Source organism: Electrophorus electricus, chromosome 8 (genome assembly GCF_013358815.1).
Source record: "Electrophorus electricus isolate fEleEle1 chromosome 8, fEleEle1.pri, whole genome shotgun sequence".
Classification (NCBI taxonomy): Eukaryota; Metazoa; Chordata; class Actinopteri; order Gymnotiformes; family Gymnotidae; genus Electrophorus; species Electrophorus electricus.
In genome coordinates, this window is record NC_049542.1 from 17,500,030 (window position 1) to 17,526,203 (window position 26,174).

General features: G+C 37.2%; 1 protein-coding gene across 5 annotated transcripts in view; it reads left to right on the plus strand.

The window, feature by feature from the left end:
- Positions 1-26,174, plus strand: part of csmd3b (CUB and Sushi multiple domains 3b) — a 313,558-nt gene that overhangs the window by 27,464 nt on the left and 259,920 nt on the right. For all 5 annotated transcript variants that reach the window (XM_027011676.2, XM_027011678.2, XM_035529342.1 and 2 more), the window contains exon 2: positions 11,008-11,230. In XM_027011676.2, coding sequence (XP_026867477.2) covers positions 11,008-11,230 — 223 coding nt within the window. The remainder of the gene's footprint in view (positions 1-11,007; positions 11,231-26,174) is intronic.

Sequence of the window (26,174 nt, forward strand, 5' to 3'; positions counted from 1 at the left end):
TGTACTGTCTTATAAATATGCATATCTTATGTTTGCTCTGAGCTGGCTCTTTATTGGAAGACATCAGCATGTACAAAAAGGTTATAGATAGGTATACTCCATTATTTTCCTTCTCATCTAAAAAATAAGTACTTTTTGCTTTTATTTATGTTTGTCAAAAGGAAGGCATAGGACACTGTTGGGAATTTTTCATACACTGCCAGAATCAATGTTTTTTGCAGTTAAACATTTTTTGGCCATCCAAGGAAATTATTGATAGCAAATATTTGATGAAGAGTTGTTTCTATAGTAAATTATATTTATCACAAATTGGTGAAACATCTGAAAAATGCTTATGCAGTCTTGTATTGATAGAGTGTATATACTGTATTTATGTAAAGAATTTGCTCTTAAAGATTCCTAAGTGTATCTTCACTCAGACATAACTATGCCAAGTATTCATTTACAATATCCGAATACTTTTTAGAAAAGTATCCAACATCATGCCCCACACCATATCCTTAGATCTTCCTCCTACAATGTCTGAATACCTTCCATAAAGAGCGTTTGAATAGCTTGTAAAGAATTACAAAGAGTGGATATTACATGTTCTGCACTGGTATTCAACCATAGCACTGTGCTCTAGAATAGGAGGTTTGATGTTCCCCCTCATAATTAAAGGGCAGCTGGTGATGGCGACAGATGTCACAAAGGTCACAAAGGTCTGCCCTATTCACCTCAAGGGTTCCAATTCAGCAACATCAACTTTATTTGATTATAGGGAAAAAATTACGTTTTGATGTTTCTACACAATTTTACATCTGCATGATATCCAAAATATTATGTATTACAAATACAAACATCTTTTGTGATTTTTAATACAAATTGGTAATTATGGACACATACCAATAGCAAGATGAACAGCCTAACATTAACTTGCTTATCAGCTTCCCATGACCCTTGGTTCCTGTGATGAACTCAGAAATAATCATTAATCACATAGGCCTCTGTGCTCCCTGTATATGAGACAAGCCAGAAGCAAGACCAATAGTAAATCATTACGTTTGCCTTGTCTGTTGCTGAAAGCAGTTTGACACTTTAATAAATTGTCAGTCATAGTTAATCAGATTAATTTTGGCAGCACCCTGATTATAAGGGAAAATTAATGAATTTTTACAAATTTATTAATGCTTATTTATTCAATCTCTACTCATGAAATTCACCAGTTCGATAATGTGATTATTTCTCATCTACCAAAAATATTACCTGTGGCTCATAAGCATTATAACCAGAGTATATATATTGATTAAACAGAGATAGGAGAACATACATAAAAATAATTTATAAAGATTATACTAATAACCAGAGGTACTGAATCTTCTAAAATTGCTATAGTATGTAACAAATGTAAGTAACAATGTACAATGTAACAATGTAAGTAACAATGTAACAAATAAAGTAATCTAAAAAGTTAGCGCAAACTAGATTTGTGGTGGACCAAAGTAGCTATCATAAAAGAAAGGAAAGAACAAAAGAAAAGAAAAACTGTTTAAGTAACCTGTGAGAATTACCAACCTGTCAGTCTACTTTCCGACCAAACCACGACCAACAAAGGAAACTTATTAAGCAAATGAGATCTGTGGTGAGAGAGCAAGCCTTAACATATAAAAGGAAGACTTAGGAGAAAGGAATAAACCTCTGCAACAGCCTGAGGAAGAACTAATTATAGGATTGAGGAGGTTGCATCACAGATGGGAGGAAAGAGTTACTGATCTAATTTTGATATAAACAGTAGCATTACTATTGATACCAACTGTTAACATAAAAGGGGAAGTGACTCATTGGGTTCAGCCATGTCAAACCCTCTGGGTGGCACTGAGGGAGTGTGTTCGTTTTCCATCAAACCATCTGTGTGGCACTGAGAGAGGGTGTCTGTATTCCATCACATTGCTGGCCCGACCCTGCATGAGCAATGTAGGCCAATGGTGATGAAACAGCCAGGCTTCTTGATCCACGGGATTGGATTTCTGAAGCTGGCTCGGTTAGAGAGTCCTAGGGCCTTTTGGGTATGCCTCTCAGAAGTAGGAATTTTGGGTATCAGTGCTCATACATCCCAATCTTGCTTTTTGATGATGATTCTGTAACGGTTTATTGCCAGCTATACGATGAAACTTCTGCCATAATCAACACAGCAAGGCGAGCTTGCTTGATATCAGCTATGATGAGCAAATTCCAACAAACACAAACTAAAATCTAAGGAATTAAGCTGAATCCATAAAACAAAGAAATATACTAAATAAAAATAAGGTAACATGGAATTTGAATCTGTTCTAACAACTTAGCGAGAGGCTATTGAGCTTGAGTCTTGATCTCCCCTTGCAGAAGTTCTGTGGGTCCTCATCTTTTCTGGGTCCTCTCCTCCTTCCCTAATTCACACTTTGTACTCAGACTAATCAGGGGGTCTGACTTTTCAGGTATATGTTGGAGGAAGGACATGCCTTGGATCAAACATATTCAATAGCCTTTGTTTTCACGATGGGGGAAAATAATTCCTGTAGGACATTCTAGTAAGAGCCACCACAAATCAAGTAAACAAAAGAAAATCATTTACTACCAATCTCTACCTCATGGACTTAGAATGAAGTTTGTAAACAAAGTATCAAATCCTAGGATGAGTGGAGCAATTGGAATGTCAATTTAATTCCTTTCCTATGTTCTGGAAGTTACAAAGTACTGACTTTAATATGTTTTTTTCTAATTGGTTCATATAAGATTTCTAGAATCTTCTAGACACAATTATTAGTGGTTAACAATTTGTTTACAATAACATGAGGTAAGCAACATACAAGTGAATTAATCAGGATAAATAATGCCAATCAATAAGGAACAAGTAATGAAAATAATAATGAAACAATGGACACTGATCAAATAACAGAAGCAAACATCACAATTTGAGGATTATATTCAAATACCCATACATTACTGGCTGATTACCATTTGTCATTAGGTTAAAATGCAAGTAGTTACTTTGTAAATCTGTGGGAAAGAGAAACATATATATCTGTGAACATGTCTCTGGGATGAGAAAAGTTGGTTATACTGGTAAGGGTTTGAGTCTGATGGAATTTATGGTCAGAGTTCCTTGAAGTAAAACCAGGATGGTAAGCAGTTCCTGCATTTCCATTTATGGGTTTTATGACACCTGACAACAGGGAGAAGGGTCAGAAAGCAAGGCCAGCATGATAAGCCATCAGCTTGCCCATCTTATGGTTTGTTGCTCAGCATCATGACACCAGAGGGGTCCTGGTTCCTGTCCGTGGCCTGGGGTAGGAGAGAAAGCCCACACTGTCCAGAGCAAGGTTTCATCAGAGGGATAATTTGTCATCTATTTTCAGTATACTGACACTGTGATTGACAGTTTGACTGGCATCTATATTGTCTCCTTCCTTCCATGCTTACCCTCATGTTAAAAGCTTACTCTCAATTGGGCTGGGAGTGTTAGAGTTTTCTCATAGTGATGTGACAGTGTAGATTGTGTTCTGTATTTAGAAAGGTAGATGGTTGTAAAAAACTTGAGGCAGACCTAGTCGTGTGTGTACATCATTTTTTGTGGACAGGGTTATAAGGAAAGAGAGGAATACATGTGTAACTGGAAACATAACAAGGAGAAAGCGCATGAAATATTAATACATATCTAAATTGGATTTTAAAGGGGCATATATTAAATAATTAAGAATTAAGTTTATTAGCGTCAATACATTAGACTCGCAACTGTCAACATAATATTACATAGAAGTACTCAGTCACTAATGCAAGCACTATGCATATGGATATGAAACCTTTCCAGAATACATTGATGTTACATTTATATCATAAAACAGGTTTCCTGTAAACTCATATGAATACTCATGCTCATCTCCTTCAGCTGTGGTGGGTGGTCTAATATGAATGGAGGGTCCTTACTTTAAAGTGCTTTCTCTGGAGGCATTTTTATTCTCAAAAATCTCAAGGAATATCCATCACTACTTCTTCTCCTTGAGAAAATCTAGATATGCAGCATGTGAGGTCCTGGTGCAGCAGATTCAGATAATCAGCAGGACATTGACTGTGAGAGGGGAGAGTGTCCTGCTGTGCTCTCCTTTGCCATCATAGCTAGGGAGGTGGACATGTTTGCTACAGGGTTCTTTTACCATTGGCCATTGTGTTGCCTGAGCACTATCTTCATATTATGTAGAGGACACAATAAATACTATACACTAGGCTCGCACTTTGCTTTGTTTTTCCACTGATATGTCAATACACTGCATCTTACTTTCTCCAGACACAGCAGAGGAATTCAGTTTGGCAGCATCCGATTTGATATATGTGGAAACAAAAAAGGCACAGCTCACAGGAATTTTGCTTGTTACGTTATTACCGGGGCCATCAGCTGCTATGTTTGTAATGATTACTAACAGGTGCAGTATCACTAAAAAGCAAATGAAAGAAGACTCAGGAGAACATTTAAGACAAGGTTCAAAGTCCTTCCTTTACACATTTCAGTAGCTTCTGGTCCTACATGTTGATTGCAATCCAGAGCTGAGGTAATTTGTATGTTCACAGCCATTGCTGTCTTTGTACTTGCTAATCATAAGGATACTCACATGTATAATTTACTGGCTATAGCAAACCTGACTGCCTTATTCCATAGAGAGGTATTCATTCATTTAGCAAATGCTTGAAAAGTCTTGGCAGATTACGTTGCGTTGTCAGTGGTAAGAAAAGTTGCGGTGTGGAACCAGTGACTCAGGATGGCAGCAGCCTTTGTAGTAAATGCTGGGTGGCAGACGGCAGCACTTGTGGAAGACTCGGGGGGGTTATGTGGGCGGCTACGTGCCAAGGTGAAAACGAGATGCACGCCTCTGCCAAGTGAACCTGGCTGAGAGACTGGTAAGAAGGTGGAGTGGCACCTCATGCACCCAGCTCACACCCCCAGAAGCTGCATACGTATCTGTAGAGTGGCAGCTTCCACACATAGCATGCAGGGAGACAGGTGCTATGAGCAGGACTGTAGCTGCGAGCCTCAGGCAACAGGACATCATAAAATGGAACTCTAAAAGCACGATAATCTAGTGGTTATACAATGTTAATATGGTTACAATGGTTTCACCAGTGTTTTTAACAGTAGCTTTTGAAGACGTTTTGTCAAGAAAGATACGTGGATATTAATCTGAAGGTGCTCATAACAGACTCTGCATTGTAGATACAGTAGCAATATCAGCAGTCTTTGAGTGAATAAGTAAAATACAACTCAGACCACAGAAGTGTTCTATTAGACCAAATATAATAGAACTTCTTAAGAAACGCAGTATCATCACACAGGTGCTTGTAGGAGTTACTGTGTGAATAAGGAGTGATTATGATAGATGATGGATGATTGAGAGTAATTAGCGTTGTTTTGTGTGGTTTTAATTGTTATTCCTCGTCTTAGGTAAAAGTACTTCTCTGTGCCTAATACTCTGTTGTACATTACTATGCATGTTCTAAGGATTTTATTAATTAATATAAATATAAATAACATTTTTTCTCTGTTTGTGTTAACACAGTTACTTTTTACTTTTGAGTCATTTAGCTCAATTTTTTTTCTCTTGGAATAATTGTGTTGGCACTTTCTAGTCTGCATTCTTCCTACTTCTATTGCAGATGGAGTGTGTGTGTGTGTGTGTGTGTGTGTGTGTGTGTGTGTGTGTGTGTGTGTGTGTGTGTGTGTGTGTGTGTGTGTGTGTGTGTGTGTGTGTGTGTGAGAGGAAAATTGAAAAGATAAAAAGTGGAAGCAAGGGAAAAAATGAAATAAAGAAGTGCATGTAAGTGTGGGAGGGAGTGAGAAGTAGAGTTTTGTGGACCATTTAAAGTAATAGTCATTCTATATGTGCAGAGGTAGAAGCACAAAAGCATTTTGAGAGAGGGAGAGAGTACGAGAGTGATCAGCCGAACGTGAGGCAGGGCTCTGGGCCTTGCGTGAGAGCTAGCCTGCTGTGGTGGGTGCTGGAGTTAAAACAGCACGTACAGCAATGTTCTAATTGCTGCAGTTATAAAGTTTGTCTGTCTGGCTAATTACCTAGATGAAGATTGTCGACAGTAATTTTTCTGAGTGCAGTTAACAGGCATGCTAAAGAATAAGTAAGATGAAGAATAACGTCTTCATAATAATAATCTCCTAAAGTAATGCTAAACTCTCATCACGAACGTTAATATATATGTCTTTCACAGTTCTTTCATTATTGTAACATCCTCACAGGTGCTGTATGGAAGCATTCACACTTTTAAATTTTCCATTTGCTCCAAGTTTTCTGAGAGAGGAGACATTGTATGCTCACTGCTCAAAGAAGCCTACTCTAAAGCCTACTCTGTAAGTGCCTCAGAGAATCATTCCTGCTGTGGTATAGATCTAATTCATATTAAACTTTCTGATAAAAACCTATTACTCTAGTAATGGGCAGAGGTGGGTTGGAGGTTCTTGGCCACTCCTTACCAAGGTGACTTTTGCCTTCTTTAGATCAAAAAATAGTTCACTAAAATCTTAAATTATCTTCAATTGTCACTTCTCCATCCTAAAGCTATACCATTACTCCTCTCCACCTTAGTTAATTACTTCCTTAAGGGATTTGCAGGAGATAAATAGTAAATCTTAATTAGGCTGACTGTTCATTATGCCTGTGTGTGTTTTATCTATGGATTGTGAACACACTAGCCAGGCCAGCTTTGCAGGATAGTGGGCAGTGTGTGCTAAAGCTCTGCATTAATCTCGTTGCTGAGGTTACGTTAGGAACAAAATGGTCATTTAGCTCAGTGTGTGCTCTCTGGGGCTCCAACACAATCAATTGCAATGTCTGTGCCTTATTTCCTCATCACTACAATACTTACCCTCAGTGGCTGCCATTTGCTTATCTTGTTAACCTGCATTCCTCTTACTGCTACTCTAGGCATAAGCAGTAGAGTACTTTATGTTACGGTTCCTTGGAGACAATGCCAGAACAATATGGCTTCTTACAGATCATAGCTACTTCCAACTTATCGCTTTATAAAAAAGTAAGCCTAAAAGGCAGAAAGAAGAAAATATAATGATAAGTAACCCTTCAAATACCAAAAGTTCAAAATTATCCATGGTACTTTTAGAAATGTAAATGCAATTTAATATGACAATACTGTCACTGTTGAGCTACTAACATTTGAGTGTATCCATACACTCTACAATACATATTAAGGTTTTAGAATGCTCTGTCTCAGGTTGTCTATATGTACAGGCCCAGCTCATTACGTATAAAGCAGCAATATCTGTGACTTGTTAAAGTTAATCTGGTTTGCCTTTCTTTCACAATTCCCCCATCAGAACATAATTCTTCAAGTAATAGTTAGAACTGGAATTAACCCCTCATTCATCCTTTCTTTCGGGCTTCCAGCTTCATTAATGCATATTGGTGTATGTAATGCATAGTGGGTTTGTGAGACTTGGTGCCCTTGTCTCATGAAACACCCGGGTTAATCTACCATGGCAGCTTGCAGCACAATTATGGCCTGAATTGCTATTGGCCTTCACAGAGAATCACGTTTTAACAGCTGAGCGATGAAGAGTGGCAGGCAGCAGATCGTACACATGCCCAGAAGTGTACACCTTGCTCTGAACAGACATGGCACATGCCACGTACATCTATCTCACACACCTAGTGCTCACTAAGAGCAGCTAACACAAAACTGAACTTTGACAAAGCAAGTCTGATTGGGGAGATCAATCAACTGACAAAAGATACTACTGAAGAGAGCATATATGATTTAAATACAATTTAGCTGAGAATTAAAAATATTTTTACACCTACAATTTCTTATACATCTGTATTATTTTAAAACATAAAGATGAACTTTAATCAATCATGTCTAAAACTTTTTGTCACTGACACTGGGAAGACCCAACAAAATAATTTAATCTTTAACTCTTACCACTGCTATGATGGCCGTCTCTCTTCATTTTCTTTGAGGAACATACCAGGCAATCAGGCATGTTCCTGGTGATATAGTGGAATGGAGCACTTACTGTTCTCCTCTGAGCACACAGGGGTCTTTATGGTTTCACAGGGAGTGGTAGATTACCAGTAGACTGACAAAATGTGGTCATACACCTATTTGAAGTATTATTAGGGAAAACCATTCTGAGAATTTGCTTTGAGTAAATTGGTAGTAAAGTGACAATAATTGGAAACAGCCAAATGAACCAACATTATATACTCACCAGCCACTTTTTGAGAAGCATCTATATTATACCTAAACTGACTGGCTGTTTTATAAGGTACACCTTCTAGGCATCTGTTCATCTGCTACCATGCACAGCTTGTCAGCTGCCCTCTACCCGATTCCCAATTCAGTTTCTGACAACACAGCTACTGCTGCACTGATATTGTTTGGATAGTGGACCATTCTCAACACAGCACTGGCACTATAGTGGGTGCCAGTGCTGGGGTTTTAATTATGTCATTGTACCTGCTGGATGGGAAAACCTGTGACTCCCACAAATATCCAGCCAACCTTGCCCTATGATTAGAAACTGTTGTACCTACTGCTATTGTTATGAACTGTTCATACAGAATACAGTGAATGATGTTCCTGCTTTGCAGGGTACTAAATCGAAACAGACTATCAGACTTGTTTGATTCAGTTTTGTCTTGTAATACTCCTTGATGAAGCCTGCTGAATTGATCTATTAGACAGTGTAAAACATTTTGCTGAATCTGGACTCTGCACCTGGGTCACTGGGAATGAGAAAGAGGGCTCTGAAATGGAGTCTCATTCAAGATGGCACCATCACAGAGTAATAAATTACCACTTCAGTCTGTTACTTACAAATGGGCAGAAAATGCTAATACTTTTTTTGGGTACTGCAACCATGTAACTTCAGGTCCCAAGCTGTTTCAAATACCTCTTCAACAGAGGGGTCCACCTGCAATGGAGAGGAGGGTAAACGCCACGTACTTACTTTTATTTATGAAATAGTGTTTACTTACATTTTATGATAATTTATATACTATTTATTGTGAGTTTACTTATTTGTTTATTTATTAATTTACTTGCTCGTAGTGCCTGACAATACAAAGAGAGAACACAGTTCTTATAATTTATTTTTTAATTGCAAAAGATTCAGGATACAAGAACCATAAACTCAGCATAAAGCATCAATACCAAAAACAACAAAATCTAGTAACAAAAAACACAACAACAACAACAACAATAATAATCAGAAATGATCAATATATAAACTGTTCGTGTTGAAATATATTGCTTTCCTTATTATTAGTCTTATTGGAAGTCAGTCTTAAGGAACACATTTTTGTAAACACACTTTTGATATTTCGACATTTTTGATATTTCGCAAATTATATGGATAAATCTCATTTTAAAGGATCTTAAAGTAAATGACTTTTGTTTTTAAAGTATATACAACTTAACTGGGATAAGCCATCATGTTTTACCATTAATGCTGAAAATAACAGCATACCAGTACAATTTTACTCTTGGGGAACTCTTACTTTATTATTAAAATGATATATCACCCACATTACACACACACACACACACACACACACACACACACACACACACACACACATATATATATATATAGTAAAGCAACTGACCTAAATGAAAAAAAGTTTTTATGGTGATGTCCTGCTCACTGCATAATAGAGTGCTGCATAGGGGAAAGTCATAGGAGTACCAGAGCTTCCAAGCTAGTAAGGCTTAGATATGACATTTGTTTGTCTGCCAATGGATAATAATTGCATTTCCACAGAAAATCCAGGCCACCCAGCTTCTTAAATATGACAATGAATAAAATACAGTCCATGCTCTGCATGCAACTTTTTAATCAGTTTACTTTCTAGTTGTTATTCACATAAAGTAAATTCACAGAGGTAAATTCAATACCTCTAAACTACTATCCAATCTTTATTTTATACAATACCATTTTATTTTATTTTATTATTTTTTTTATTTAAAATAAAATCTATCAAAGGTCTATTTGAATAGTCTTTGAATTGGAAAGTCTCTTCGAATTTCAGTGAAAGGGAGCCTATTTAGAAACAAAAGGGAAACAGCATAAAGTTCATAATAACATAGCCAGGGATGTCCAAGCTACATAATGACAATCTGGCCAATGGCCACCCCTCAGTGGAGTTTTTGGTTAAAACTTTAATTAAAACTGCTCTTCTTGAGGCATGTCATGAAAAACACATTTTAATATATTATAAAATTGTGAGTGCAATATGTTACTGGTATGATTTTTGTTTGTACAAATAAACTGGTTAGCTACTGTTACAGTGAATAAGTCAACCAAAGTATTCTTATGCAAATAAATCAACTGAATCATGTATTCTTACATTAACTTTCTGTTAGACAGCAAAGAGACCAGATGCAGCAGTCAAAGAAGTCCGGTTCATGACCAATCAATACTGATTCTTCAAAATGACCTTAAATACAATTATTGGTCTTAATAGACTGGTTTAAATACCTGCAATCAGACAATCAGAATGTTTGTTAATAAATGTGACAATGATCATTCAGCATCCTGAAGAAAAGCTTCTGTACCCAGTCAACCTTTCATGCAAGTGTGGATGCTTAAATAGTTTGTTTATTGTTAGCTAAATTGACTGTGCACTGAAATACCCAGCTATGGTAAACACTGACATCCAAGCAACTTTTTAAAACTTGGATCATTTCACCTTTCAACAGTTTTATGCATGTAAAGTTAGGTTAGTTATAACCTAATATAGATCCATTTTAATACAGCCTTCAAAAGTGTTTGTGTACTAGAACACTGTATTTACTTGATTTTCAACAGAATAGTGATACTAACCCAGTGGATAAGTACAACATAACTTCTGTAAGTGTGTGTGTGTGTGTGTCTATACCAGGTTCTCACTTTTATTTTTGTTAATTATGAAACTGTTTTTATTATGGATCTGTGGCTAATGTTTGCTATGTGTTTCTATTTTTCTGCTGCAGGTTTCATATATACCTGTGGAGGGACATTAAAAGGAAGGAATGGGACCATTGAAAGTCCTGGTTTTCCATATGGATATCCCAATGGGGCTAATTGTACATGGGTTATTGTAGCAGAAGAGGGCAATCGCATTCAAATAATCTTTCAGTCATTTGCAGTGGAGGAGGAATATGATTTTTTATCCCTCTATGATGGACACCCTCATCCAGCTAACTTCAGGACAAGGTAGGTACTGTTCATGGAGAAATATCAGATAAATTTCAGACAAATGCTTAATGTTTAGTTTCTTAATAACTGTACTGTTATTGGGTTTTACTGAAGCAATATGTTGATGAAATAGAAAGGTACAGATTCATTTGATGTATAATGAGTTTGGTGTAAACTGAGCCGTGGACAAAAAATATGTATATAAGTGTCTCGCAGGATAGGTTATCTCCAGGAACTTGTGTATTAAGGTTAGAACTATCATTAGCCTCCACTATAAATCATGTAATGAATTGAGAATCTGCTCAGTGCAATTTAATGTGGGGTGAAAACAAATTGTGCATTATTAGAGCATTATTAGTGCAGGAATATTTTTGTTGGGTTGGTGTAAAACTAATCTTCATTGCTGGAAGATAATGAGATGGCTTTCATCATGGGGAAATAATTTTCTCTGATGGTTGTCTCTGTTCTTTGCTCGTATTGCATTTGGTATTATGAAGACCCAGAGACTATCCATCAAACATCTATATTAGTACATTAACATTTATGTAAAGCCTAAAGTTTCTCTTAATCCAAACAATTTTCACATATGAATCTTGTGTGCCCAACAATTGCTTTATTTTAGATTAAATCCAAGCATCATGAAACCCAATGCAACAAGGTCAGTCTTGACATGAATAAGGAAAGGCTGCTTATACAGGGAGTCTGTGCATCAAGATCGACCCATACTTTTAGCCCTTTTAGCTCATAAGTGTCACAAAAAAGCAAAATAATTCCTTAGGATAGATTGACCAAGGTAAGTATAAAAAAAATACATGATTCATCCAATATGTGTAGTATTTACAGTTAAAGGTCTCTATAGATGTAATCTACAGGTCCCTGGTATGTGTTTCTTCTCAAGCTTGAGTTACAAAGCAGAAAAAAAAGCGAATGTCAAACCAAAACAAAGTTTGCTGTATTTCCAGCCTCATCCATTACCAGGGCCAGCAGCGTCAGTGATAGAGCTTCACAGAAGGGGCTGAACATTCGAGGGAGACTAACTGCGTTTTCTACAAATGACTAGTCTCACCTGTGTTTGTATTTGTGTCTGTGTCAGCGTGTTCCATGTATGCCCTAGAGAGCAGGGAAGACAGGGTCAGGGTCGCTACTTGGGGCTCTCGTGTGATTTAGCGCCCAGCTTGGAATGTGGTTCCATGCCTGGCAGAATCCAGCTGTTAGCCAGCATGCAAGAAGCTGGGCGAGGAATCTCATGAGTCCCTTTATGCCTTTCCTAAGTCCACACTCTGCCTTTCCTTTCCTCTCTGCCTCTGTCGTGGTTCATTCTCTCTCTTTCTCTTTATCCCACTCGCTCTATCCATCTGTCTATGTCTCCAACTTCAGTGTTTCATTTGTGGAAGGCAAAGGTTTTGGTTTTTGGCTTTTTGGATCTTAGGTAAAATGGAAGTTGTGTTTTATTTATTATTACTACCACTCTCATGTTGCTTGGGGGCAACATGTTGCTTTTGTCTGTATGAATGCAAATAGATGTTTATTCATGACATATAGTGCAAAAAGTTGGTCCAAATCCTATTTTTAATGATGTAATAACATGCCATTGATTCAAGGTACAACACAACAGTTCACAGCAGCCTGCTGGAACCTAGCATTACACAGAAATTGCCGGAGCCATTCACACAGAGGTTTGATATTTTAAAAAAAGAGCACATGGGATTGTTTTGTGTTTAAGTTCATAAAAGTCCAACCAATAAGTAGCTACAGAATGTCAACAAATGGTTGCCTTCTTGGTTGCCTTCTTCTTTTTGGTAACCCCTCTTCACTCTCAAGTTTCTCTTCTTCTTGGGGAGGGTACCTAGGAGGAAGGAGGAGGAGTAATGATAGAGCTTAATTAAACAGATCAAAGAGGAAATAAAGCAAGCTTCTGCAGGCAATACATTTGTGCCTCGCTTCACCATGTTCCCTGGCATTGCAGACAAATTGCATATTGCTATTCTACACCACTAAATTATGCACTACAATTAGAGATTGCGCTCCCTTCTCTTTCTCTCTCTCTCACTCTCTTCTGTGTTGGGAGTGCTGAGAATGGCCTGTTTGGAAGGAGTAATATATTATATATATTATATAGTAATATAATATATATCCCCTAACCAACAGACTGTTTATATTTTATGATTTTGATTAATCTGTGAATTCATTCAGATGTGTAAATTTAATGACCCCTCTGTCAGCATATGTTGGACAGTACTGTGGACACACTGAGTTCACAAGTGTGGTATTGCATGTGGAAGCAACAACGGAGCTAAGTATTCTTCTGTGAGTTTGTGTCTATATATGTACATAACTGAGAGTGTGTTGATGTACAAGCTTTAGATACAAACACTCATGGTGTTAATCTATATGGTCTACTTTTGGTTATGATTACTTATGTGACCTAGCTAAGATTTTTTGTGATGAATGAAACAAAGGTAATAGCAAACTAACAGTGCTAGCAGCTAAAAGTCACATTAAGGTCTCATACATTTCTAATTCCTTTTCAAATTAATACTCACACACTCACCCTTATTCTTGAAGAACATCCACTGTGGTTATACTGAGGTTATGTGAAATATTTACAAATCTCTATTAATTATTTATACACTTTGAATCATTAAAATATGTCTTTTAGTTTTGAAATGAGCATGCTTTGGCAGAAATAAGAGGGCTTTTTTCACTGTGCTATATGTATTATTTGTCCATCATAAAATAATATAAACATCAACATAAATACAATAATGACATCATTGCATAGTGCACATTAGGGATTTCCACAGAGCCCAGTATTTGTATCTGTATTTATGAAGGCAACAAAATGATTGGTATTTGGTATTTGTACTCGAATAAAAGTGGAACAAGACATAACAATCAGGGCTGTATCCAGGGCTTGGCAAATAGTGAGGTCAGGGGTAAATTTTGTCATAATTACAGATAATTATAAATATAACATTACATTCATAGAAAGACACCTGTTGCTATTTAGAAGAAACACATTTCTGCCCATCTCTGTGCTGCTTGTGTTTTGTGAGGATCGTCATTGTTAAATTAGCCCCATTACACTGGTCAACAATTTTACTTCCTGCCAAAAAATAAGTGTAAAAGCATTTTACACACTGTATCCAGTGTCCAGTGTATTTTTGCACAATGAATCCAAATATATTTTCACATTTTCTCAATTACCCATTTTATTCCCCTCCACCAACCTACTAATATGAAAGAATATATAGTAAACAAATGTAACATTTTCGTAGAGTTGGCTTTACTCCAGACGTTAGAGCACGTTAATGTTTTGAACGTTTCGTACAAATAGCGACGATTGCGTTGTCTTTCCGAATAGAACGATGCCTGCCATTTTACAAAACCGCGGTGTTTACACACGAATTGCAGTGCTGCCAACGCACGTAAATTACAACTGCTCTTAGTTGAAGTGCTGATGATGCAAGGGGAGACCTCTCACACTGCAGACACTAAATAACAAATCCTTAACGGAAGTAAGCATGCACTCGTCTCGTTGGAGAAATGGTCTATTTTTTAAAGCTCGGTAACAGGGGAGTTGCCTAACAGGCTATGCAAATATCTCAGTCGTTGCCAAGTGTAGTTGCAGTTCGAAACAGTCACCCAAAAGATAGCCCTACTTCTACACTGCTAGATAACAGGCTAACAGGTCGAAGCTAGCCTAGTCTCATCCCGGTCAAACAAGCTCCGCCTTGTATGCGTCTTCACTAACAGCGGCATGGTAACTTTGCTAGAACACCAGCTATTTGACTTTTTCCCCTCCCGTAAATAAATATTTACAGAAATATATTTGTATAGAAATACATTTTCGTAAATACCGTATTCTTATTCGGCTCCACCCCTCGAACACATAGTAACAGTTTACAGATGACACTAGACAGTTTTTAAATTAGTTTGTAGCCCTCCTGCGGTTTTAAGTGTGCTTAGCTAGAAGGCTTTAAGCTGTCCTTCTTATTTTGACGGGTGATAGTGTGCGTGTCAGAGTGTGAAAGACACTCTGAACGACAATGGCGCATGAGCACCCGAGTCTTGGCCCTGTGGTGGTGGCAGAATAATTAGCCGTCATTGTGTGTACACGTCTATAGCTGGGGGAAGCATGAGCAACCCCTAGTAATTATTCATCCTTGTGGTGTCACTCAAGGCTGCCCATATCCATAAATCATTTTTCAGGTTGTGATGTCTGATCGTGCTGCCCGTTGAGGATACTTTGGCAACAGCATCTTTCAGCTCCTCTGACTGATGTAACAACAGAATATGAAATTCATGAATTGCTGTACTGCATAGAAAGAGAGAGAGAGAGAGAGAGAGAGAGAGAGAGAGAGAGAGAGAGAGAGAGAGAGAGAGAGAGAGAGAGATGGATTTGGATATGCTGAGGTTTAACCTAAAATCATATGTAATTCCATATTTCAATCTCATACATTTGTATGACCTATTCCCATTCACTGTATGGATTCTGAGCATGTATTTGTTTGTCCTTTATTTGCATTAGTGCCAGTGGCTGCTATTGATACTCCATAGGTTGGTGAAATGATCTTCATAGCAAAGTCAGATAATGGCAAGACCTATTACATTTTATGTGTTGTGGGCTTGCAACAGTGAGGTCGATGGCTGTTTTGAAACTACAGTCTCTTCTTTAACTACTTTTCAATCTTTAATCAACCTATACCTTACAAATAGGCTGGAATGAGAATTATAGAAAACTCTTATTCCAACATTTCTAACTCACTGAATCACAGTGAACTGATTTAGGCATTAGTTGCATGAATTTAAATTCTGAACTAATTTCACTTCTGCTGCAGTGTCAATGACTTTCACTTAAGTGGTGTAACACATACCAAGGAAGTGGACTATTAGAGAGAGAAACTCCAGCTTGTGTGAGATGTTGTGTCCACTCTAGTCGAAGTAAGCAAGGGACAGCACCAGTTGTTGCTGCACAGAGCTGCCCGGATAGGGAAACGCCACAGCAGAGGAGAGGTGGAGGTGGAAAGTTCTTTTGCTCTCTCCAGCTTGAGCTGCTGACATCCTGTGGCGAATGTGTGAAGTGCTGCATAGACCTTGTTTCCAGTAACCTCCCAGCAACAGCACACAGTGCACTCTGTTCTTTCCTGTGCATTGAAGATTGATTGCACAAAGGTTGCTTTTTCCAGTTAGTTACTTAAACAGTTTACATTTCTGTTTTTGTTGTTGTTTGTTTCTGTGTTTTATCATACTTCATCATACTTTGCTTGTTTTGTTCAGGGATCTGTGACTGGCAATTCATTTCATAAGGCAGTAATGGTCAGACATGGCTGAGTAGTGTCATGCCTTGTTGACTATGATGTTCACTGCATGAACATCTCTTTTAAATAAGGTTGCCAAGCATTCTGCCAATCACATCTGCATATTCTATGTCCATGCATATAGAAAGCCATATCTACACATTATTTTAAGAACTATGTGTTATATATCAGATAGCATAGTGGTGTAAGAAGAACTGATGTAGCTTCTGATGTGGTGTTTTAAAACATTGATGTTTAAACATCAATGTCTCAATGTTATTACAAATAAATTCACTAGTCTCATAGAATGTTCACAAATGTTCCAAGTATCAGAAGAGACTTCTAAGTGATTCTTAACAGGTGATAAAAACACATTTCCCTGTAGAGTCTCAAAATAGCAACTTATTGCATGTTCCCCCACCTTTTGTGTTAAGACTATGGTATTTGATGACTTTCCCTCCCACATTTGTTTTACTCTTCAGTCTCGGTGCTCCCCTGTCACAGCAGCATGCAGCAATTACCTGCATCTGTCACAGGACATGTCAGTTAAAGCCCCTTTTCAAGGGAGTGTTTTAGTGCTTGCTTATCCTTCTGATATATTAAAGGTTGCTGTGAAGGAAACATTTGTGCATAGTAGTGGGGAGAGTTCTCCAACACCTAGCTCCTGGCTGACATGCAGTGAAGCAATGTAAATCACAACAGAATGTCTTGGCACCGAATCAGAGCCATTCACCAGAGCCACTGGGCCACTGTGATCATTTACTGTTCCACTTATCCCTTCTACTGGCCGCAGTTTACACTGTATACATTTTAGAGTATATTTGTTTCTTTTGGTATAAGAGTCTGACTTCATATAAACAATAAACACCTGATTTTTTGTTTGTATGTTTGATTTGTAAGAATCCTGCAGGATTTACTGTTGGACCCAATTTTACATTGGATATCCATAGTCCCAGAAACATACAGTAGGTAGTAGGTGCCAATGTGGCCTGCTAGTCATGCACTATGTCACAAGACACTTAAGCTGTCACACATGTAACATGCACATATGGCTGTTCAGCCCTCATGACTCAAAACTATGGAAGTTATGACAGTTGGCTGACTGTATTTGATCTGCTGTCTACTGTGTCATAGTACAAGTTGCCTTGCAATTTCTGTCACCACATATCACTGAATGTCTCTGCTCACCGCTGGTGGGAGTTTCTATGTTTCAGTGGCTTTCATTATGGATGCTGTTATTAAACAAAGTAAACAGTATTGAACTTATGCCTTTATGGATGTATACATTTTTATACACGATTTGCCTTTATATTTCATATTAATATTTAAAGTCATACAAAGGCTCTCAATGACTTTGAAATAAAAGCCACATCACAACCATCAGGTACCATGGGGATTTCTGAAGAGCTCTCCCTTGAAATGAATAGGATGTGGCACAGCAAGTTTGAAAATTAACAAGTACCATTAGGGTTATATCTCAACAGTTCCTAAACAATGAACAGATCATTTCTTGCTCTGGTGACCCAGATTCACAGCAGCAAGATTATCTTTCCCACAGCCTAGTGTCCACCTGTTCTCATCTTGAATTTGGTTTGACTTTAAGACCTTAAAGACCCCTTTGTTTTAATAAGTAGGTGGACCCAGGGTCCCTTTGAAATGAGCAGGATTAATGTGCTGGGTCATTAAGAACTCTGTTATGGACACATGAATGTGAAGCCTAGGGATCAGGTATTGCTATCAGTCAATGTTACCACTTGCTAATGGATGCTATAATCTAATAAGAGCTTCACTGACAATATGAGTAAAAATGATCTGAACTATGCTGGAGAGTTGAAAGTGAATATGACATTTCCTTATTCCTCAGCTGGGGTTTCACTATGACATGCTAGCTGTTGGCTTTTCCCAAATTTCTTCACTTGCTTTTCATTTATGTAATTACCACTTATTCAATATTCCTTATCAAAAGCCTTGGGAGAAAGGCATAATTCCACATGAGAGTCAGGTGAGAGTCATGTCTGACTGCTACTGGAAAATCTTAATTATATCTTACTTACACATTGGACTAAGTCTTAGGTGATACCCCCTTGATGATAGAGCTCTGCTCTTATCATAGCTGAGCCCATGATGGGGTGCTCTGGGTCTGTGATGAGGGACAGGATTAATCATGACCCAAGCCTGTAGATGTTTTGAATATCTTTATTTCAAAGTATATATAATAAAGTTGTAATAACAGAGTCAAGCACATATATAAAGGATTAATATATGTGTTTAGAACTGGATACTTGAATGTATGGGGAAAAATAAATAATAAATTGATTAGTTTGCAAAAATATAACAAGGAAAATTTAAAGAATAATCAATGTTTTAGTTTCTCCCAGAACGAAAATGTTCACAAAACAACTCTTAAAATACCTACTTCTACCAATTCTAGATTTAATGCAAAGTTTTAATGCTAGATCTAAAAATGTGAACATTAATAAAATGCTTTATCTTAATAATAAATATCAATAACAACAATAATAACATGTATTGTTGTTGTTGTAATTATTATAATTATGTAATATTTGAGTCCAAATTCTCAAGGTTCTTTAGGTAGAAAAGATTGAAAAAAGTTAATGAAAATCCTAATATTAACCAATCTAGTGTCAATATTAGATGTGTTGCTTCCTCTGCTGTATAGACAAGTCAATTTACTTACGGATAACTTGTTTTTTCTGTCAGCCAAGGTATTACCAATAAAACTTTAGCTAACGTCAGTCACAGATTATCTTAATCTCTGATACCTGTTCTAAATCTTTGACATGCTCACAGTGAAGGGGGGCACATACCTGTCTTGTGCACAGTGTGTAGGGCTTTGTCCACAGCCTTCCCTTAGCTGGAGTGGAAAGATCTGTGTTGACCATATGAGTACCACTGCTTCACAGCACCACCGGTTCATGTTGTCAGTAATGCCACTCTAGCAGACTTCGTTTACCAACCTTTAAGATAGTAAATTCCAAGTAACTTCACATTAATATAAAGTCATTTTTGAAAATCATTAGTATGACATTTCATATTTTCATTACATCCAACCCAAATAGAATATATACAAGTGAGACCCTGGTTAGCTCAGTAAAGGAGGGATGTGACTGTCCAAATTTAACTGAAGTGAAGATACAGTAACTGGTTATTGAAATTTAATGAATACTTAGAAAATACGACACAATTTCTTCCTTCTCTTTCATGACTGTTACATTAAGATTACATAAAATCACTCATGACAGGCTGTCACTACTTCAAAGACAACTGTGAAGCTTCAGACACTCACTTGTAGAACAAATATTATATTTATACAGAATACACTTTTAATATATGATCAAAAGTATTGTTAAAATAGTGCAGATGTGGATTTTTCATCCTAATCTGTCTTGATTTCACTATAATGTACAGAAACAAAGAACATTTTTCGAGTATCAGTGGATGGAATTTTGTCTTCAGTGCCTAACAGAGCAGCAGGGCATCACATCAGGTCCAGCACATCTGCATGTTGTATAGTCTGTATATTTTTGTATATGTGGATTAAATAACCTGTTATTTTTTTACTGCATTTGTTCTGTTGTTAATGCAACATTTGGTATGAGAAGTCAAAGACAACAACAAGAATTTGCTTCCCTCTAGCACCCGCTGGTGGATATTTCATTTCAGACCAGCAATAAAGCATACCAGACCACATATCATTCCTTTCCTGTGTGCTTGCTGATGCTTGGACCCAGTGAAATCCTTAAACAAGAAGGCAAGAGTTTAAAAAAAACCAAACTTGTGCGTATTTCTTGGTTTGCAGTTGGTCTACTTGAAAATCAAGTTTGAATTTTTCATGTTTATCAATTACATTATTTCAGATAAAATATTTAAAAGAGATATCTAATACTGTAATGGAGACCTATTTGAAGATGCTGTTGATTTAGTACCTGAAGATTTAATAACTGAAGATTTTGTTTTTGTTTGTATAGACAATATTGTAACTAATTTCTCTGTTGTAACCCTGTTCAGGCCCTGCAGATTCTGTGAGGATCAGAAATATCCATTTGAACATTACTTAAAATGTATTAATAATTCATTGGATGATTCAATATTGTAACAGTAAATGTCAGTGTCAATGCAGTATCAACTGAATACTCTGCACTAAGGCAGTTAAATCCACACAGGTTCATGAGTAATCAAATTACTACTCCCATAAATGCCTTGTACATTTGATCTGTATATCTCTTGCCATTAGATTGTTGTTAGATTGATTTCAGGTGAATTAACTCTTATGAATTCTCTAGTCATTATTTATAGAGTCACCCATTAAGTCTAACTTTCTAGCCATCTGTGCATTTATCTGTATTGCATTATTCATGATTGATGCATGGATAAATTTGCTTTAACTGTGCTTCTTAGTTCCAACAAGCAGCATCATGTTCTTAATTGCTCATACTCGAGTGCCTGTTGTTACTGAATTCATTTTTAATTAGCCCTGAGAATAGGCTGCACTGAAACATATGCATGGCCCATGCTTTCCTTAAGTGTTGCCATTCTACCAATGAAAGATACTATGTTGCAGTAACTACATGCAATATTATCACATTATCAACACAATGTGTTGATAGTGTTTAAATCTTTGAGCCATTGTTAATCAGAGCAATATAAGATATGTATTGCCTGCTTTTTAAATATTATTTAGTCAGAACTGTGCATGAAACTAACACTAATACATGAAACATACTCATATATTAGTGTTTCTGCTGAAATGTCTTATTAATAAAAGCTACACCAAAATCAAAAGTCTTTTCTAGCTACATAGTCTCATCTAAATGAAATCAGTGGAAACACCATAGGAGAATGCAAATGACCAGGTCAACAACTTTAGCCAAGTCACAGGAGGTTCTTCAGGTGGTCACCTCAGCAAGCTGAACTGCCTGGTTGTGCATTGTATGGTCAAAGAAATAACAAACAAGAACAGCAACATAATATTTAAGTGTCCAAGATCAAACTCGCTCAATATTGCATTATAATGTGGGAGGGTCTTTGGAGAATATCTCTGCCCAGATGGAGAAAGAGAGAGGTGTCTGGCTTTTGAGTGCAATCTTTCCACTTGGAAAATAAATCTCCATTTGAGATTTTGGATGACCTGTTGACTGTACTTGCTGATGCACTGAATGCCTTCACTCCCCGCACTGCTCTTTTACATCTCAGTGTTTTCTCAAGCTCCATGAAACTCCCTCACTGTGCCCACACATCCATTTAATGACTTGGAGGAGGTCACTTCTGTAAAATTAGCATTCCATCCAAGACAAGTCAGTGTGTTCCTTCTCTGTTCTCTCTCAGCACCACACCACTACCTAAGACATCCTTCATTCAAAAGCATGTCATATCCCTTCAAAGCAAAGGTTCTGATGGGGTCTCTGCATTATTTTTTAAAAAAGCAGTGACTGAGTCATTTTCACTATAATAATGTGATTTGAAGCAAAATATTTCACTGTGCAAGAAAGTGTAAACATTTCAAATTTGTGGACCCAATGTCACTGCTAAAGAGATCACATGACCTAGTTTAGTTATAATCCATGCTAATCCAATCCAAACCTACTGCACATGTTTGATTAACCTTTCTTAGTTATTGTCAGTGGACATCTATTTTGCTCTAAACACCATGCCTGTGATAATGGCTCATGCAGTAGACCAATTATGCAGACGTATATGCAAATCTCATACTCCCTGTGTTTTGGGGTGGCGTGCACTGCCTATCAAAGTCTTTTTCATATGTCAAATAAAAATTTAAAAAAAACCACACACAATAGCAAGCAATGATAAATGTCAAATTGTTCTCCAAAGATAAACACTGAAATAAAGTTAGTTTAGCATTGTGTCACACTGTCATCTGATGCTGAACTCTTATCAATTTGTGAGATTATTCTGTCTCTTATTCAGTGCAGGTAATTACAGTGTTTTAATTTTAGCACACACTATCATGAAGTACAGAATTACAAACTACCTGCAATATTTAATTTGATAAGTGCATACTATTTGCCCTACCACTTGTTAAAGGTTATGTAACTTATAGTAAAAAGGACATCCATAGTTAAATATCAGAGTTTTTACTTCATATTTTGCAACACCAATTGTCTGTACGCATACAAATTACTATCACTATGAAACTTGTTTTGTAGGGTGTCACATTTTAAAGGTCATAACATTTTTCAGGTTTAGCCTCCATTCAGAGTAGTAATGATGTCCCCATAAGCTGTGCTCAACACGCAGCTCTGTGTAAACCACAACGGTGCAGATTAAATGAAAACTGAAGCATTTGGAAAGAGTAGTGTTCTGGGATCTGAACATACAAGATGGGCACTTAGGAAGAACTAAGAATGTGTGTGTATCAGAGAGAGAGAGAGAGAGAGAGAGAGAGAGTGCATGTATATGAGATGGGGAGTGAGAAAGATCTGAGAAAAGGTGTGGGAGAGCATGCAGACAACTCTTGCCATTTCTTCCACAGTGCAAAAATCATCCTTAAAGCCCCAGAATTAATTAGAGTCTGGTGTAACCTTCCTTACAGCTATTCCCCAGCCTGTGCACTGACATCTCACATTTATTATTTATTTAGTTATTCATATTTCTAATAACCTTAGCCATAAACATCTTTGGGCACATTGCTCTCTACTTCAAAACACTCTTTTTGCTAAATATTTTAAAAGGAGTTATTTTTAAAAAAATGAGATGAGTAATGTCACTGATTTCCACACACCACTGTAACGTTGGAGGGTTAAGCAAGATGCGGGGACGAGGCACATTTAACATAAACACGTTTTATGGCACATGTAACATACACGTTTTAACACACAGACTAATTGGGTCAAACACCAACAAACTCAACGATAAGACACAAGACTGATATACACACATGACAATTCCACACAACAAGGATCAGGTGAACGACACAAGAGGGCGTGGCAATACAGACAGACACATTCACACACACACACACACACACACACACACACACACACACACACACACACACACACACACACACACACGGAGATGTTTGAGGGGGGAGGGGCCATACCATGACAACCTCAAAACAAACCTGCCCATAAATCTTCTCTGGCTTCATTTGCCACTCTACTATGTTCTGATAACAGTAAATTCACTCTCCAATTTTTCATTTTACTTTGATCTTTGCCAGTAACCCTGGGATAGGATCACACAAATATGCACAAATTCTGTTTCTAGTTTACTGAGAAGCTCCAGCTGAAAAGGGTTGACAGGCAAGAAAACAGGCAGTAATGAGAGGCTTAAACAGAATCACACAACAAGTTGAATAGTTACTGTATTGGAAATTTGGTGCTGGCAGATATAAGGGATGGATATTTGTATGACTTTCAGGTAGTGTAACCAGTAAAGCTCTGCCCAACAGTGCCAAGGTAAGGGATTCAGGTTTCAGTTCCATATTTTTCAGGTTTTTTCTCACGGTCTCAAGAACATGGGAAGGAAAGGCAGGTGAATACCAGTTCTGCTCATCAGTTAATGATTATTAGTTGCATTTATATAGCACCTTTCTCAAACTCAAGGACACTTTACAGACATATATAAGGTTTTACACACTCACCCCTGATGAGAAGCAGCAGCCAATTTGCACACAGCATACTTTCAATCAGAAACCACAGCCCCCTGGGGGACTGTACCAAGTGCAGGGAAAGGGGAGGAAGTTAAGACCAGGACAGAGCACCAAGCATTGCTGGACATACTTGCACACATTCATACAGGAACAATCCACTCAACCTAACCTCCATGTTTTTGGACTGCGGGTGGAAACCCCACAGAGACATGGAAACTCCACCCAGATGGAGGGACTCAAACTCAACTCTAGTGCTGACAGGCAAACATGCTAACCACCAAGCTACTGTGCCACCAGGTCTTAAGGTGTAATAGAATAGAGACAGACTGTTCTAGACATTAACATGGGGCTCTGTGGATGTTTACAAAATATTAGCCACTGTACAAAATTGTGCAGAATATTTTGATGAAATGATAATCTACAGGATAACATTCATATCACAATGTGTTATCTAAAGTTTTTACTATTTTAAAATACAAGACAAACTGATTGTTGTTTGTGAGAGCAGCTTCGACCCTGTGGACATCTGTTTGGTAAAAAAAAAAAAAAAGAAAAAAAAAAGACAAATAAGGGAGTAGGGATTCAATCAATTTAAAGCTCAAACGAAAAGTGAATGTCTTCGATATATGCTTGTGTCTGTCTCTGTGAGTCTAATCCACTTATATTACAGACTTTACTCACCAAGATGTCTTCCCATATTTCCTGTGTAAGAGTGGTATTATAGGTACTGGAGCATTCATTTCATTTAGGACACTCATTGTGCATTTCTCACACTGTAAATGGTACTATCACTGTACAGCAGCAATACTATGGTATGCTTTGTTCACTAGCTAGGGGGCTTTAATCTATGATTAGTGCAGAGGTGACATTTAAGATTTTTTTATTTGAACAATTTATTTTCATTTGAAGCAACATTGAGCTCATATGCTAACATGCTGTATGACTTAAAACCTATGAAGAAATTACTTGATTTCAGAATTGGTTACTTTGGGTACTTCAAAACCACAGTTAACAGATTTAATCTGTCAAAGTTGTTTTAATAGACATCTTTCATTTTGTAAATGCAAATATATTTAAATGAGTTGGACTACCAAGTGTAGCTCTCTGTATGCAAATAAGTTTCAGAAGAATGACAGTACCCTCTGCCCGGTAAATATCCCTCTGTATGCTGCATCAAGCAGCTGCCATGAAATGTTGCCTCCTTTTTTACTAAAAGGAACAAGGGTTTTGTTACAGTCTGCAAGTCAGGTCATTTCTTATAGGACAGAAATACAAAAATTCAATCAAAGTCATCTGTCATTTGACCTGCAGGATATAAGTAAGGAAAAAAGAAGCATGAGCAAACAGATATACAGAGATACTGTGAGAAAGTCTTCAAAGTACACAGATTTTACTCTTTTGCCCCTCTGTTAACCTCATAAAAAACAATATGCATGTTTTAGTGAAACATACTGGGGTTGAAGCTTATTCTTCCAGCCTCAGATAATGGATGTATTCACAAGTTTTCAAACAATGTTTATTAACGTTGTTTTTGTCATCACACTTATGATAATGTATATTGTGTTATTTTGGTCTTAGTTCCTCATGCATGTTTTCCACTCATTGCCAGCATTCAATTTTTCCATCTTTAGTTAAGATGTCATGTTGGCAACGAAGCATATCAACATAGATTTACATGTATGCTTGTAAAACTTGATAACAGGCTATATGGCACTCAGAACAGTAATGCTCTTTTTTACCATTTGATCAGACAGAATTGTAACTGTGCTTACATTATTGTTTCTGGATCTGCATTATAATGGGTAATCTGCCCAGCAGGTTGCTGATGGCCATATTCTGTTTCAGTTCTCTCACAGCATGTATATTGGGGTTGATATGATTTTGTTTTATCTTAAAACCCATATTTGTAAGCTAAAATAGCATGTAATAGGATGATAAAGCATTGTGTTCAGCTTATTGCTTTGAAATATGCACACTGTGAAAATTATATACTCGTATCATGCAAATTGAGAGCAATGAAACTTCAAGA